The sequence below is a fragment of the Populus euphratica genome, unplaced genomic scaffold, assembly GCF_000495115.2.
Source record: "Populus euphratica unplaced genomic scaffold, PopEup_1.0 scaffold1855.1, whole genome shotgun sequence".
In the NCBI taxonomy this organism is placed as follows: domain Eukaryota; kingdom Viridiplantae; phylum Streptophyta; class Magnoliopsida; order Malpighiales; family Salicaceae; genus Populus; species Populus euphratica.
In genome coordinates, this window is record NW_011501696.1 from 1 (window position 1) to 17,455 (window position 17,455).

The 17,455-nt window shown below is 32.7% G+C and overlaps 1 protein-coding gene across 1 annotated transcript in view; it reads left to right on the forward strand.

Moving 5' to 3' along the window:
* Positions 1–1,361: 1,361 nt before the first annotated feature.
* Positions 1,362–17,455, forward strand: part of LOC105118287 (protein ROOT HAIR DEFECTIVE 3 homolog 2-like) — a 32,727-nt gene continuing 16,633 nt past the window's right edge. The window contains exons 1-13 of the mRNA XM_011016199.1: positions 1,362–1,651; positions 1,937–2,003; positions 2,103–2,205; positions 2,715–2,788; positions 3,040–3,103; positions 3,187–3,252; positions 3,383–3,430; positions 3,533–3,586; positions 3,726–3,782; positions 4,753–4,902; positions 4,992–5,060; positions 5,157–5,248; positions 5,825–5,903. Of these exons, the coding sequence (XP_011014501.1) occupies positions 1,504–1,651; positions 1,937–2,003; positions 2,103–2,205; positions 2,715–2,788; positions 3,040–3,103; positions 3,187–3,252; positions 3,383–3,430; positions 3,533–3,586; positions 3,726–3,782; positions 4,753–4,902; positions 4,992–5,060; positions 5,157–5,248; positions 5,825–5,903 (1,071 nt within the window). The 5' untranslated portion in view covers positions 1,362–1,503. The remainder of the gene's footprint in view (positions 1,652–1,936; positions 2,004–2,102; positions 2,206–2,714; positions 2,789–3,039; positions 3,104–3,186; positions 3,253–3,382; positions 3,431–3,532; positions 3,587–3,725; positions 3,783–4,752; positions 4,903–4,991; positions 5,061–5,156; positions 5,249–5,824; positions 5,904–17,455) is intronic.

Consider the following 17,455-nt stretch of genomic DNA (forward strand, 5'->3'; position numbering starts at 1 on the left):
TTTTTCTATTCACACGTGGATGGCTAACAAGTGCCAATTTAGATTCGGAACCCAACTTGACATCAGCTGGCACTAAATTATTCACTCACGGGTTAGATATAGTTTGTTTTTTTGTTTTAAAATATTTAAAAAATAAATTTATTTATTTATTATATAGACCTACAAATTCCCACGAAAGGGTTAAATTATGGAATAACATTTATGTCTCACTTTCATTCACTTGCGGTTGGGTAAACATACATCTAACAAATATAAAAATGAAGAACAAGTAACAATTATTGAGTATCTAGAATTAATTAGTTCAAGATAAAAATAAACTAGCTTAAATGCTTGGATATAATTCTAAAAAATTTTAATTTATATTAATAAAAATAATATCTACTCCGGTTAAACTTTCAATGGATCCACGGTGAAAATCTGAACAATTTCTTGATAGGGCAGGATCGAAATTGAAGTCCTTCTACAGAAACAAAAAATAAAATCTAATTGTAGGATTAAAATTGGAGCCAGTGGTTTTGGACAGGCAGGCCAATCCACTCGAACGCAAAGGAGTAGAGAGACTGCTCGTTCGGATTCCTCGCAAGATGCCTCGAATCGACAGGTGACTTTGCTTGAATTTTCAAAGCAGGCGTTCTCTCCTCAGTCAAACCCAATCCAAGTTGTGTGCCACTTGTCTAGTAAAACTGTACACAGCAGAATTCTAAGCCCTTATAGTCCTAGCTGTCAAGTCTACCTTAATAGTGTCCCCGTTTTTCCACATGGTGTGCGCTTGCAAAATCGAAAATCGAAAGCTGAGTTGTCTATAAAATCCCTTCCATCCCTTCTCTTCTCGTACGTAAAATTCTTGTTACTTAAACACAGTCTAAAGCTGTTGGGCTGAGTTATACAGTAATAATGGCGGAAGATTGTTGCAGTTTCCAACTCATTAGCGGTGCCGGTGTCTTAAACTTGAAAGGACTAGAAAGCTTCACGAGGACCACTAACCTCGCCCAGCGTCGTCTCTCTTATGCTGCTGTTGCAATTATTGGCCCCCAAAGTAGCGGTATATTAATTGAGATTAATCTAAATCAACTTGTATTACCGAATACCAAACTTTTTAACCAGTTAATTTCTGAACCGGTATAATAACTATATTTGGATATGATTAACATATAAATTCCCACGGAAGGATTCAATTGTGGAGTAACATTTATGTCTCACTTACGTTCACTTGCGGTTGGGTAAACATACCTCTGACAAATATAAAAAAGAAGAACAAGTACCAATTCTTGAGTTTGTATAATTAATTAATTCAAGTTAAAAATAAATTAGTTTAAATGCTTGGATATAATTATCATGGACCCTACTGTCCCAGTTTTTCCACATGGTGGCGTGAGCTTACAAAATCGAAAATCAAAAGTTGAGTTGTCTATAAAATCCCTTCCATCCCTTCACTTCTCGTTCGTAAAATTCTTGTTCCTTAAACACACGTCTAGAGTTGTTGGGCTGAGTTATACAATAATAATGGCGGAAGATTGTTGCAGCTTCCAACTCATTAGCGGTGACGGTGTCTTAAAAGTGAAAGGACTCGAAAACTTCACGAGGACCACTAACCTCGCACAGCGTCGTCTCTCCTATGCTGTTGTTGCAATTATTGGCCCCCAAAGTAGCGGTATACTTGCAATTTTTTTAGTATCTTATGTACAATTAATAACAAGAGTTACCTTTTTTTTCTTCTTTTGTATCAATATTGGTTAGATATTTGCTGTAGTGATCTGTACCGTAACTTTTTTCTCTTATGTACAATTAATAACAAGAGTCACATTTTCTTTTTCTTTTGTATCAATAGTGGTTAGATATTTGCTGTAGTGATCTGTACCGTATATGTGTGTTTATCGCACACTTAGCATGCAGAGAAAGCATGTAAATTGTTTAATTTGCCTTGTTTGGTGAACAGGGAAGAGCACCCTCTTGAATAAGCTCTTTCGGACAGATTTCACGATGATGGATGCATATGAAGGAAGGTTTGGTGTTTTTAATTTGTTTTATCAATGAGGATTCGTCTATATATTCTGGTTTTGCGCCATGATATGAAAGATGGTTTAATTAGCTAATATTTTCAGGGGTCAAACAACCCAGGGGATTTGGATTGGGAAGGGTATTGGTATTGAGCCTTTCACAATTGCCATCGATGTGGAGGGATCGGACAGCAGCGAAAGAGGCCAAGTATAAATTAATTAAGCTTGCTTTGCATCTAACATTACATGATTTTGTTGTACAGAAAAAATTCAATTGATTGTTTTAAATAATTAGCTGTGCTTAATCGCCAATGGTGATTTCTTTGTCTAGCCCCAAGTGTTCAAAAAGTTTGCTTTCGACTTTCTAAGATTGTACTTTAAAACTAGTATCTACATATGGTCATTATGAAATAATCACAGTCTATTCTTATATATGTAGGAAGGTGTAACATAACTGATATGACGCCATGGCTTTAATTATTAGTAGCCACATATGGTCATTATGAATCATAAACTCTTAATTAAGCCTTTATTAAGTTGATTAATTTAGGTAGAGTTTTAATTGTAATAATTAAAATTCAATAAAATTATTCTCCGACTTGTGTTTCTATCAACAATATTGTTATTAGAGATTTAATAGCGAGTGTCAAATTAATTCCATATATTATAGCTACGGTACTGCAATTTAAAGATTAATTTTATGATATCTGCTTTCAGGACGGCACAACAACATTTGAAAAGCGAAGTGCTCTCTTTGCTTTGGCAATTGCTGACATTGTAATAATAAACATGTGAGTTTAATTATTCCTAATATTTTCGTATCCTTATTTCTAATTTGTGAATATCTTCCCCTTTATTTTTGCATCTAAAATAAAGCAAGATACTGGTAATTGGGACAGAAATTAAAATGAATATTACAATCAAGCTATTATAAGTTCCTCGCTTTTGTTTAAGCTCTCCTTTGCTGGTAATCAGCCACGACACATGCTGGAAAGTCAACGAATTCAAGAATCAACTCGTGTTGAATTATCTTTGTATACAGGTGGTGCCATGACATTGGTCGAGAACAAGCTGCCAGCAGACCCCTTTTGAAAACAGTTTTTGAGGTACTCTAACCATTTTCCTTTGAGCCTATTATAATAGAATCCGAAGGATGAATGACATCCCAATTGCTGCCGTTTACATGCAGGCCATGACGCGTTTATTTGGCGCCCGCAAAACAACCCTGTTGTTTGTTCTACGCGACCAAACACCGGTAGTGTTTAATTTGTGCTCTGTCCCTAAACATAGATTTACATCGTTTAATTACATCTGTGTCTCTTAGTGTTAATCTGTCATATATTAATATATACGGGTGAATCTGTCTCTTCTGAGTGTTCATGTAGACTCCACTTGAACGTCTAAAACATATTCTGAGGCGAGATATTGATCAGGTGCGATATTGTTCATGTGCTCTCCCTTGATCATTGTGAGACAATTGTTGTCAAATAATTCCTCTTAATTATGCATGTTCTTTACTCTTCTAAATTATACAGATATGGGCTGCAGCTGCTAAACCCAAGGCTCAGACTCTGGGTGATTTTTTTAATGTGGGTTGATTTCATCTTCCTTATCTATGATATTATTATTATTATTATGGTTCTTTGAAAAATGTTAATTAAAGCTTTGTCTTTCTGTTTTTATTATTAATAAATCTTTTTCATTTTATTTTATTTTTTTGAAATTAAGGTGGAGATCATTGCTTTGCCTAACTATATACACGAGAAGGAGAGGTTTAATGAGCAGGTAAGTTTAAGTAGCTTTTTTTTTTTTCAGGGTGAGGAAGTGTTATGTACAGATAAGGTATAAGTTGAGATCCATCGTAGGACGAGAAGCTAGAGAGAAAACTATTAGATTCACATTACTAGTGATCAGGAATTTACTTGAATTGTATATTAATGTAAAGAGGAGGAGTAGGAGGTTGTGTTATTCTCATTTTATAGATCTTTAATCCACTCTATATTCTATTTTTTAATGCAAATATATCAAAATACTTCTAATTATATTTTTCACGAATGATGATAATTTTATTTTTCACAAATATTGACATTAAATGATAGCATTAAATTTATAAGTAGTAATATAACTAATAGAAGTCTTGTTTTGTAATGAAGATATTTAAGTTTTATCATATTTTTTAATAATTGCTTACCACCATACTTAATTTTTTGAAACATTTTTCCTTTTATTGTTAAATATTATTTTTATGATTTTAAATATTATATACCAATAAAATATTTATTTCATAACATATCATATGGTAATTAAAATTCTGAAAGCTTCAATTTATATACTTCTTATTTTTATCTGAATTAATTTAAATTTTAATAATTAGAAAATACTATTTCAATAAATTTTTAGAATGCGAAAAAAAATTTCAATAAATTATACTAAAGATAAAAGGTAATTTAGTTTAAGAATAAATTTTATAATAGATGTTGCATACGTGTAGTGCCACGCATGATTATTTTTTTGGGTCAAGATAATCTAAAACAATGTAAGTGTAAAGGACAAGGAATATAATTTTTTTGTTTTTTATTAATAAAAACAAAAAAAAACAATTTATATCTAGTATTTTGTTTATTAGAAACTCTAACTAGTTTTAAAGTGATTTATATTAAAAAAATCGATGAATGATTTTATATAACTTCTTAAAAGATTGAGTGGTTTCTTGATTCAAACCCTTAAATGATGTTTTTTGTGATGTATTTTACAGGTTGCTCTGCTGAGGCAGTGGTTCATCTCTCCTGGAGGTCTTGTTGGTGATAGGAAGGATGTTCAACCTGCTTCAGGCTTTCCCCTTCGTGCAGAACAGATATGGAAAACCATAAAGGAAAACAAGGATCTGGATCTTCCTGCTTTGGAGGTTTATTGAAATGCTGACTTCTTTTGCAAAAAATATTCATTTTAATTAGATTTTCTTGTGTGAATATGTTTCTCCATTTTGTTTACCAGGTGATGGTTGCCACATTTCGATGTGAACAGATTGCCAAGGAGAAGCTCAGTAGCTTGAAATTGGATGCGGTATTTCTTTTTCCTTGGTTTCTTCTTTCAAATGTTACTGCACAACCTTGTTGTATAATTTATATCACTCAATAATATCAAATTGATTTTATTCAGACTTGGTTGGCAATGAGTAAAGCTCTTAAATCCGGCCCCGTATCAGAGTTTGGGAAAAAGCTCAGCTCTATTTTGGAAAACTATCTTTCTCAGTAAGTTACATCTTGCTGTAAAATATTCATTAAAATTTCAATATTATTTTGTAATATAGATATTAAACTCATGAAGATTTTTATTTATTTAAATCACTATAAATTTGAGAAAGGCATGTTGAGGAAACAAATAAAAATAGTATATTTTAGATTGAAATGCAATCAATACAATTATTTATAAAAAAACCAACTATGAGGGGTGTAGCTCAATTAGTCTGAGTTTATTATTTAAAGATTACTAGTTTGAGTCTCATAAATATTAAAGTTATTAGAGATTTATATAATCATTAACTTTAAACTTGTATTATTAGTCGAGATGCATACAAACTGACTCGAATATTTAAGTTAATTTAAAAAATTATAAAAAAATCAAGTATTACATCAAATGATTAAATCAAGAATTTTGAATAATTAAAGAATATAATTTATTTTTATAACTATTTGATTGTGTGTGTGTTTTTAATTGGTTAATTGTAATGACACATTCTATTAATAAAGTTTGTTATTTTTAACGGATATAATTTTGGGGAGTCTCTAATATTACTTATGGACCATACAATATTGCTTTTTGAATAGATATGACATAGAGGCGATGGATTATGAAGAAAGCATTAGAAAAGACAAACGGCAACGGTTAGAAACCGAAGCCCTACAAGTGAGGCCTTAATGTGTGACCATTTTCATTAGCTTTCGTAATTGGGTGCTCCTTATGTCCTATCTTTAATGCGGTAGTTTTTGTTTTTGTTTTTGTTTTTTAAATATTTATGAGTGTATTTATTTTGAAAAAATATTAAAATATTTTTTTCTGATTTTAATATACTAATATTAAAAAAAATTTAAAAGATTATTTTAATATATTTTCAAATAAAAAATACTTTTAAAAAATAACCAATAATATAGTAATAATGCCTGCAATATTTTTCTATTTTGACTTAAGATAGTCACGGTTGCCAGTGATTAAGTTTCTGGTCTGTGGTGTAGTTTGTATACCCAGCTTATGCTGTCATGCTGCAACATCTACGTTCTATTGCATTGAAAAGCTTTAAGACTAAGCTGGAAAAGACGGTGAGGAGTCTGGAAAAGACGGTGAGGGAGAAACGAGGAGATGAATTTGAAGCTTTTGTTGATTCTTGTGGTCAGTCGAGCATGCTCGAATTTGAGAAAGGATGTGAAGGTTATGTAATGTTGTATATGCACATATTATCTGTTTCTTTTTTTTATTATTCTCTTAAAACTTGGGATAGTATTCTATATACTACTTTGTTGTATATTAATACCCTGCTCTCTATCAGATGCAACTATAAAAAAAAGGGTTAAAGGTTGGGTTGCTGCAGAAGTCAATGTCAAGGATAGACTCCGCGGGGAAATAGAGACACTTAAATCCGATAAGAAAGCCGAATATAAGGTAATTTCCTTGGTTCATGTATTAAAATCCATGCCAGCTTTCCCTTGTATCTTTGTGCCTTATAATGCATATCCGAGTTTGGCTAATAGGCACTTGTACGCATGGGCTTTGATAATTTTCTTTTTCTTTGTATAATTTTCCTTCTTATTTTCATGCTTTCTTTCCTTTTTTATTTTTTATTTTGTGCCCAGTTAGTTATTTTTTTTAAAAAATCTCGTTAAAATTCATCCCTCTTATTTTTCTACACCTTCTGTTTTTCAATATAACTTCTAGATCTTTGGAATTTTTAATTTCTTTAAATACTTCACCATGACGTTAATTTTCTTGTTTTGACTCAAAATCATCCAAAAACATATATTCAAGAATTTATGTTGCCTACTAAACACTTCCATACTGAGATAAATTAAGAAAATTATAAGATTCCTAATTTCATACTAAATATATTCATATAAAACATTATATATATTTTTTGAAATATTCTACTTAATAGTCATGTAATACTTGGTGTGTTCTTGTGAAGGCTGAAAAGAAGAAAATCAAGAAAGAAAAAATTAAGAAAGGACTCACTATGGGTGCGGGGGTCGTGGCGGGGTTAACGGTGGGGACGGCAATGATGGTGGTTAGTGATCCAATCACGGCAACTGCAACAGGGATGGGGGCGTCGGCTGCAACAATACAGTTAATTGATGTTGCGAGAGATGCTCGTCATGGAAGTAAAGTTGCGAAAGAGAGTTGTCATAAGCACCGGTCTTAATTGGTTCGAAAGAAAACTATTAGCTCGAAATAGTATACAGGTTTTTACTTCTTATTTTTTTTTTAAAAAAAAAGAAAACTATTGAAAACCCAAATATATGCGTTAAATATTAGCAAACATCTGATCACTTCTTACAAGAATACGAGGAGGACAAGCCAAGTTCATTTCCTTATCGAGCCATCCTTGTGCATGGATATCTCTTTCTTTATTTATTCTTCAATATTATTACCATACACTAGCGGAAGATTTACACTGGTTTACACTTTACATCGTTTGAATAATGACTGCATGCAAATGAAATTTTCAATAACGCGTTTGTCAAAATCTCCATAATTGAGAATTGATGAAAATGCCTCTCAAAGGGATTTGAAAAAATTTGGTGAAAATTCTAGAAAAAAAAGAATAAGGAAAACTATACTTTTTAAATTAAAAAATATTTATTTTCATATAATATTTTTAATATGCATAGCATTGCATATTATTATATTTTTTTATTTTATTTAATCAATTCAATATATTTATCTATTTATATTATCATTTAATTAAAAAAATATTTTAATAAACAAAAATTAGCAAATTAAAAATAAAAGTTCACTTGCAATGAAAGTTAAATATATAGAGAACTTTCATCGCTCGACCTAAAGATGGTGGACTGATGTTGGTCCCATATACAATTTCTCTGTGTTTTTTTACACTTGGCAAGACCCGCCCAGCCATTTTGGTTTGGGCCAACACTAATCCAACCCAGAAAACAATGGAAAAACTCTCCACTATTCATTTGCATAACAATGGAGACAAGGAATGAAGTAGAGAAGAAGGAGAAGGAGAGATGGAAGTGGATTTGTGGTGGCTCAGGATGATAGTGTTGTAGCGGAAAGCGGTGGTTCCCGATGGTTTTTCATCTTTTCTCTTTTGTTTTCCAGTATTTCTTTTTCTTTTTATTTCTGTTCTCCTCCATTGTTTCTCTTCTTCTTCTTCTTCTTCTTTTGCTTTGGTTTTTGTTCTATTCTTCTTTCACTCTCCTCTCTATCTCTATTCCTCTTTGTTTTTCTTTTTCATTTTTTCTCTTCTAATTTGGTCTCTTTCCTTTCTTCTTTTTCTTTGTTTTTCTTGCTCTCCTTGGTTCTCTCTCTCTCTTTTTTCATCCTCTCTCTCCCTTGTAAAAATATGTCTGTTTTTCACGTTTCAAGTCTCCTTCTGCTTCTTTGTCTTTCGTTTACTTCTCTCCATTTTTTTCTCTTCCTCTCACCACCTGGTGAGGGTGGGTGTATTTACAGGGGTAGGGGGAGTGTGATCTACCCTGCATCTATTGTTGTTATCCATTTATGGATTTTATATAAAAAAATAAGAAATACAAAAAACTATATAAAAATTTATGGAAGAAATTCAAAAAATAATAGTAATAAAAAAAGGATATTAGAATGCTTATAAAATGGTTATAAATTGGTTGAGATTCAAAAATATAAAAATTAAAATTTAATAATATTTTTTTTTATCAATAAGAGTCCTGTTGATTAAAAAAATTAAGTTAATTTGATTTTTATTGAGAAGAAATTAAAGTTCAGAAATCCAATTATAATTTGTTCAAAGGCTTGATTACAAAATTGCAAAACAATTCAAGGATCAAATCGAAAATATTAGTTTAAATTTGGCAACGCTGTTTCCTTGAGCACTGTTCACCGTCTTCTTCAGAAGATGTTTCATGCAGCTGGCCGAGAGACGTTACAGCAGCAAATGCACTAATTCTCTTCAATCAATGGGGCATGTCTCACGGCTGATATCTCTCGCCACCACGATGCACGCCGGCCGTTACTTTGTCTCTGCAATAACAACCGAAAACACCTGCATCCTCTGGCTATAAAAGCCAGAGGATGGACTGAAAGAGGGGAGGAGGAGAACGGAGAAGGAGCAGAGAAGGGAACAAGAAAGGGAACACAGAAAAAAACGAACAAAGAAAGAAAGAAATAGAGGGAGAAAGAGGAGACAGAGAGGGAGAGTGGAACAGAGGGGGAGGTAGAAAGAAAAACGGGGAAGAGAGCAGAACAGGGGAGGGAGAGAAAAAAAAACACAGAGAAGCATTGCCAGCCAACGCACGAGCATCAGCTAGCCTCGTCTCCGGTTGCATCCCACCCTGCACAGACCGACGCGAAGTATAACAGTGGGAGTAAACGCAGAGAGAGCATAACACCGGAACACAGAAAACATAAAAACAGAGGGAAGGAAGAATAGAGGAAGAACTGAAGAGGCGAGTAGCATTGACCTGTCAGCTTCACCATCGTCTTCGTCCCCAAGAGCCAGCTTCGCTTCCAGCTGCACCCGAACCAGTCACCACCGATCCTGCGCAGAAGTTTCATCGCCATCGTCTTCGTCTGTCTCAGTTACCAGGTAAGCTTCATACATTCTCTTCACGTTGCATCTGTTCTTTCATTGCATGCATTTTGGTATTTTTCATTTTGGTGTTTTACTGTTCGAATTATAATTCAATTCACTTCAAAAGCAATTGTTGCTCTTTACTGTTCAAGTGATCAATAAATCACCTGAACAGTGAGCATGCACGCATGAGGAAGCTCACACCTGCCCTTGTCCGTGGGCCAATAACTCAGCTAGTTCTGTGAGTCCAGTCCAATTATATAAGTCAAGTTAAAAAACAAAAACAAAATTAATTTTATTTTAAAAAATTTATAATTTTTCTGCATATTTTTTTACTAAATTTTACTTAATTTGTATTTTTATATTGTAAAGATACAAATCTAGTATTAAAATACTTAATTTTTGTTAAAAATTTAAAAATTAAAAAAATTACTTTGTTTTCTTATATACAACCAAGCTTCTCAAAAACACACATACACACATACATATCATTAGTTTCATATAACAAAAAAAATATACATATCTTAGCACGTATTTTACCTTTAATAACCAGTTTATTAAAATCATGAGAAATAGGTCAATATTTCAAAAAATCCAAAAAAAAAATTAGTTTGTTTCCTTTTAATATATGGGATTACGACTTTTATACATAACATATATTCTGGATATAAATTTTTTTATTGACGTTAGAATGGTTAAGTTTTACCTGATAAGATAAGGATCTCCTTATCAAGAAAGACTTTTCTTAAACCATAGATGGACCAACTAGAAAACACAATAAGACTTTAGATTTTATCAGACAATAAAACAATGCAGCTTACCTTAGATATGACGTATTTTGAGTGTTAATACTTTTCCTTTACATAATCACCCCCCGTACCTAATCTCTAAGATTAGTTAAGATTCCTAGTAACTAAATACTAGGTGATGACTCTCATTTTATTTTTCACTGATAAAAGACAAAAATTATTTATCTCATTGTATTTGCCTAATAAACATGGTATGAGAATGAATTTTTCCTTGCGAGGCCGCATACATGCGACACTTGTCATGGCACATAGTAAGGTGACCAGGGCAGCCTCTGTGTAGTTGCTCTAGAGCCGCTCATAGGGCATGGCTCTCTTTTCTTTTCAATAATGATGGGAGGCCAGGAGGCAGAGTTTTGAAACCCGATCTGGTGGTCAACCTGACCCATGGCCCAGGTCACCTGGGTCAATCTTATTTTTTTATAAAACAAAATGACATTGTTTTGGTAAAAAAAACAAAAAAAAAAATCATCAATGTGTTACAACTAAGTTTTTGACCGGGTTTTGCAGGGTCACCTCAGATTATGACTTCCCCTATTTTTTCTTAAACCCTCCCGATTCTAGCCTTGAGTCAGCTGGGTCCCGGATTGACCCGCTAAGCCAGGTAGGGTTTCAAAACTATGTCTTGAAGGAGTGTGTGTTGTGTCAGGATTGCAAGTGGAAGGGAGGGAGGGAGAGAACAAGAAACTGCAAAAAACCTATCTTCCCTTTATCTCTCTTCGTGCAAGAAAGAAGAAGTTGCGCAGTGTCCCCAAAACAACATGGTTTTCACTTTGTTTTCTTCTTTTTTTGTTTAATAATGAATGAAATGATATTGTTTTGTACAAAATAAGTCGTTTCATTTAAATGAAAATGACGCTAAAGAAGTCACTTTCCAATTCAATCTTTAATTTTTTTTATTTATTCAATCGAGTCTTAAATTGAAATTTTGATTTTAAAAATCAATTCAATTGCAACCTTGTGAAATTCAAATGCCGACCTTAATGTTGATTGCTTTTTTTATTTTGGTCCTTAGTCTCACATTTATGCAATTTAACCCCTAATTGATTATCAAACTTTTAAATTTCTTTTATTTGGCCTTTAATTCTTGTCAATTGGGTCCTTCGAGTTGGGCATCTTTTGCAAAATGGTCCCTGACCATGAATTTCTTCAATTTAGCTCTTAATTGACCTTAGAACTTTAATTTTCTTACAATTTTACACCTGATTTCAACCATTTCACTTGGTAAAAATTAAATTTGGTCTCTTAAAATTCTAATCTTCTTAATTAAGCCCAAACTTAATTTTTACCAATTAAGGCCCTAATAAAATTAATTTGACCTAATTAAAGTATAATTAAGTCCTTCAATTAGACTCAAATTAATTCTTAAATATAATTAAACATTAATGTCACAAGGTTCATGTCACAACGTCGTTTGACAACAATGGAGGCTTTTATCATGCCTCCTGATGAGGTGTTGTGTTAAAATGGTTTTTTGATTTAATCACAAAATTATGATTAATATTCAGGAGTCACTACTTAGTATTATGGTCGCTAAAAACTTATGGTCAACGAGAGTGTAAGTAAGGGACTGGTTGTACAAGCGGAAGGCGCATCACCCTCAATACACCCTACTTAAGGTAAATTGCATTGTTGTTTGATTATTATTCTTGGTCGGGTTTCTATTAGTTGGTCTTTTCTAATATATAAGGTAGATATCTCTTCATGAGAAAGTCTCTACCTTATTCGACTAAATCCTAATTGTTATAAAATCTGAATTTTAGTATCACATTGATTTACACCTTATATCTTTAATACCTGAAAGTATATTTTATCGTGTAATTTTACATCTCACAAATATTAAAGTATACATCTGGACTCTAAAAAGGATTGAAAAAAGATTTTTGATATTTTATTCAGACCCTAATGGATAATCATAAACTGGTTATGATATCCATTTTTTGAATTTTCAAAACATAAAAAAAAATATAATGTTTTAATGAAAATATGATTGAAATTTTTTTAGGATTTAGCCATACGCATGAAAACAAAATATTTTCATTTTTAAAAAGGGAAATTAATTTAAAAGTTTTTGAGATTTGTTTTTTGAATTTTTGAGATTTGTTTTTGAAAAGTTTTGAAGAAAATCAAGTGTTTTAATACTAGATTTGTACATTACAGTGTAAGTATATAAACCCAATATTATTCAAACTTGGTGGAAAACAATACAAGGAAATCACAAATTCTTTCAAAGGACTTTTTATTAACTGGATTTAGCCCAACCTTAGAAAAGTGTGGGTCAAGATAGAACCGCTAATTGACCCTAAGTTCAATGTAGTCCTCTTGCTTTTAATTTTATGCAATTAAGCCCTTGATGAACTTCAATTGGCACCTCGAAGTTACGTGCATATTACAATTAAGTCCTTTGTCTCAGATTTATGCAATTTATCCCCCATTAAACTTTTAATTTTTTTCAATTTTACCCTTACTTTTATCAATTAAGCCCCTATATTTTGACTCCTTTTGTAGATTGATTTTTGGTTGTGAATTTTATTAATTTAACCTCTAATTGACCCCAAAACTTCAACTTTCTTGCAATTTAGCCCCTGATTTCAATCAATTAACTTGGTAAAAAATAAATTTGATCTTCTAAAATTTTAATTTTCTTAATTAAGCTCAAATTAGGCTCCCAAACTTAATTTTCCACCAATTAAGCCATAAATAAAATTACTTTGACCCATTTAAAGTATAATTAAGTTTTTGCACTTAATCAAATCCTTCAATTGAACCCAAATTAATTCTTAAATACAATTAAATTTTAATTTGGCTTATGATTAAATGAAATTGACCTATTAAAAATTTAATTACAATCTTGGACTTAATTTTTATACAAATTTATCCAAAAATTATTTAATTTGACCTTGAATTTGATTTGTTTTCTCCATGTTTGGGCATAATATGGTACAATTAGACCTTGAAGTTTCTCTAAAATTACAACTTCATTCCCTAACTTGCTTTTTCATGTTGCCATCATTTATTTATATATTTAAAAAAAGAGTGAATTTTAGGGAATAATCTAGAATTGAGTTATAACAACTGTGATAGAGAAGGAAGAAAGATTAAACAAGTTTGCAGGGGGGAGAGAGAGAGGGAGGGAGGGAGGGAGCAGTGGTGGCTCCTATTGGGATAGCTACCTGTGGTGGACCTGATGGAAAACGAATTCATAGTAACATTTCTTGAAGGCTAGAATGGTGGGGAGGGGGGGACGGCAGAAAAGGAGAAAAACAAGGGAGGGAGGTTGGTTTTTTTACCAAATTCGGATCCAATTTTCCTCCTACTCAGGCTATGAAATTCATCTCTATTTATAAGAGTTGGAAGAGGGTAATCTTGTTTTCATAGAAAAAGTATTTTAGCCTTTGCTTCGGTTGGTAAGGATCTCAACCCTTGATTCAAAGTAGGCACCATAAACTATCAAATCTTGACAGTTCAAGGTTGTATAAGTTAGCCACTTTAGGTATATGCTTAAATGGACCATACTTGTGGATAAATGGATGTTAGGTGACTATTTTGTTTCATATGTGTTGTAACCCAATTTTGGATTCACTAAAATTTTTTGAATGTTATTTTATGTTATTATTCATGACAAAAAAATATAATAAATATAAAAAAAAAAAGGAAAAAAAGAGTTTAAAATATATTTTCTCAAGTCAACCGTATCTTTCTACCAAAATCGAGTCCACCAGGTCAATACGGGTTAAACGATATCTACCAGGATGAAAAATGAGTTTCAGGCCGTTTCGGGTCAAAACCGTTATTTTCTGTCCAAACCGAGTCCACCGGGTTAATATAGGTCCCACCATGTCGACTACGATGAAAAATGAGTTTCGGACCGTTTCGGGTCAAAACCGTTATTTTCGATCAAAACCGAGTCTACCGGGTCAATACGGGTCCCACCATGTCGACCGGGATGAAAAATGAGTTTCGGGCTGTTTTGGGTCAAAACTGTCGTTTTCGGTCAAAACCGAGTCCACTAGGTCAATACGGGTTCCACCATGTCGACCGGGATGAAAAATGAGTTTCAGGCTGTTTCGGGTCAAAACTGTCATTTTCGGTCAAAACCGAGTCCACCGGGTTAATACGGGTCCCACCATGTCAACCGCGATAAAAAAATGAGTTTCAGACTATTTTTGGTCAAAACTTGTATTTTTGGTCAAAAAACCCAGTCCACCGAGTTTATATTCATATAAAGATTTTTTTTGTAATTTAAAATTGATTTTTAGCGGATAAAAAACTTTTTATAATACTGATTTGAATTTTTAATTTTTACCCCTATAAATAATTATTATTATTATTATTTAGTATTATTATATATAATAAAACAAATGGTAATCGGTGCACATTGAAAATTTTAGCAATCCCGTGATTATTTTCATAATCATGTGATTTGATGTCTGCTTTCATTAGCTATAAATAGCCAATGAAATCAAGACACCGAGAGGAGAAAACAAATTGTGAATTCTGAATTTGAGCGGATTGCATTACTATTGTGTTACTATTTGGGCTATTCATTTTTCTTAAACTTTTTCTACACCTTAGTAATATATTAAATTTTTTTTAAACGAATTGAAAAATACCAAAAATATCTCAACCGTTAGATCTAATAGTGTTTACAACTGAGCCTTTGATTTCTTAGGATACAATAGGCTTTACCACACCAGATTAAAACTCAAATCAATCTCAGCCTTTAAAATAATCTGCCCTTCGATCCTGTTGCGCCACGTCAGCAGGTGTACCAAGCACTCGGTACACCACGACACACCAGATCGCAGCTCATTCAATCCTGACCGTCCGATCAACTTGAAGATCAAACCAATCACAGCCGCACGATCTGTTCATCCGAGATCCAACGGTGCCCAGGCTTCAGACGCACGAGTGCACCATACACTCGTCCACACCATAGCAACACCCAGAGCTTCTCTCTCTCTCTCTGCTGATCTCCCATTTCCGGTAGTTTCAAGCCGCGAAACCACCACAAAAACGTGAATCGCCTCCTCTGAAGCAAAACCCCGGCCGTTTTACACTTTTTCATTGGCGATTTTGGCCGAAAAAAGGCCAATCGACCTTCAAGTCATCGATTCTCCCTTCTCAGCCATCGACGACCAACGAGACCACCACCATCAGAATCCTCATCCTCAGATCTACCAGAATCAAGCATCGTTTGGCTGGAAGCTCGCCGTAAAAATTCACCGCCGTCAATAGTAACCGCGCGTGAGCCACACGCGCCGCTAGTGGCATTTTCATAAATTTTCAATAAATCTGAGGTTATTTCAGTCTTTTGCCTATACAGGGGTACTCAGGTAATTTTCTATGATATTTTATGGTATTTTTTGATATTTTTATATATAAATACTTGTAAATTTTTGCACGTGAAAAAAAACAAAAAAATAAACCAAAAATAAATAACGACGCGGGTTCAACACTCATTTTATCATATCACTGTTCATGGTTCAAAAATCCAATTTTCAAGAATCGATATATCTATTTGTGAACGATATCAAAATAATTTTTATTTTATAAAATAAATATTATTTGTCGACACGTCTCTTTTATTTACAAAAAAGGACCGATGCCAAAAATTTAAATACCAAATATGGATTATGTCCATTATTATTTATTTTGATAAATCAGACGTAACTCTTCTTTTTAGGGATAAACGTCGATATTTTAGACAAAGTCTCCTAATTTTAGGGACTGATGTCATTTTTAACGTGTCTCCTATTTTTAGGGACCGACGTTAACCATGTTAAAAAATTTACAAATAAGCTCAAAATATAATAGCATTTGAATCAAATAAGAAAAACACACAAGTAACGGTAACCTTTCTCTGAAAGGATGTTTTAAGGGTGGTGTCTACCTTCCCTTAATCATAACTAACCCAGTACCCGAATCTCTGGGACTAGTGTCTAATTTCGGATTTCTAGTTCCCTCAAATTACTAGATGACGACTCCAATAAAATCTTTATTTCCCCCAATCAAATAAAAACTAAATTATTCTTTTTTGTTTAAAAAAACAAAAAAAAAAGAGTGGAGTCGTCGCCCGACATCGTGTAGCGACAATGTGTTGTCAATTTCGATGGACATATAAGGCACTAAATGCACATTGAAAGTAGTTACCCGGGTGGCATTCTCAAGCAAAATCAGGAAAGATAATGGATAGTGGTCAGGCAACGCGTTGTCTAGTCTTTTTTTTTTTAATGCTAAACAATGCTATTTTGGATTGAATTAAGGATTTTTTACCAATCTTCAATTTGGTTGTCCAACTTATACTTTTATGCAATTGTACCACTAATTGACCCTAAACTTTTAATTTATTATGATTAAGCCCCTTATGAACTTCAATTTGAACCTCGATGTTACACACTTATTATGATTTGGTTGTTAGTCTCAAATTTATATAATTTAACCCCTAGTTAATCATTAAAATTTCAATTTCTTCAATTTCACCCTTGTTTTCAACCAATTAAGCTTCTATAGTTCGAGGCATTTTACGAAGTGGTCTTTGGCTGCGAAAATGTTAAATTATATCTCTTATTGACTCCAAAACTTTAATTTTATTGTGATTTTACCCCTGATTTCAATTAATTAACTTGGTAAAAATTAAATTTGGTTTCTTAAAATTCCAATATTCTCAATTAAGACCAAATTGGACTCCCAAACTTAATTGTTTACCAATTAAGCTCAAAGTAAAATTAATTTAACCCATTCAAAGTATAATTAAGTCCTTGCACTTAATTAACCCTTCAATTGAACACAAATTAATTCTTAAACATAATTAAACTTTAAGTTAGCTCATGATTAAATCAAATTGGCATATTAGAAATTTAATTATGTCA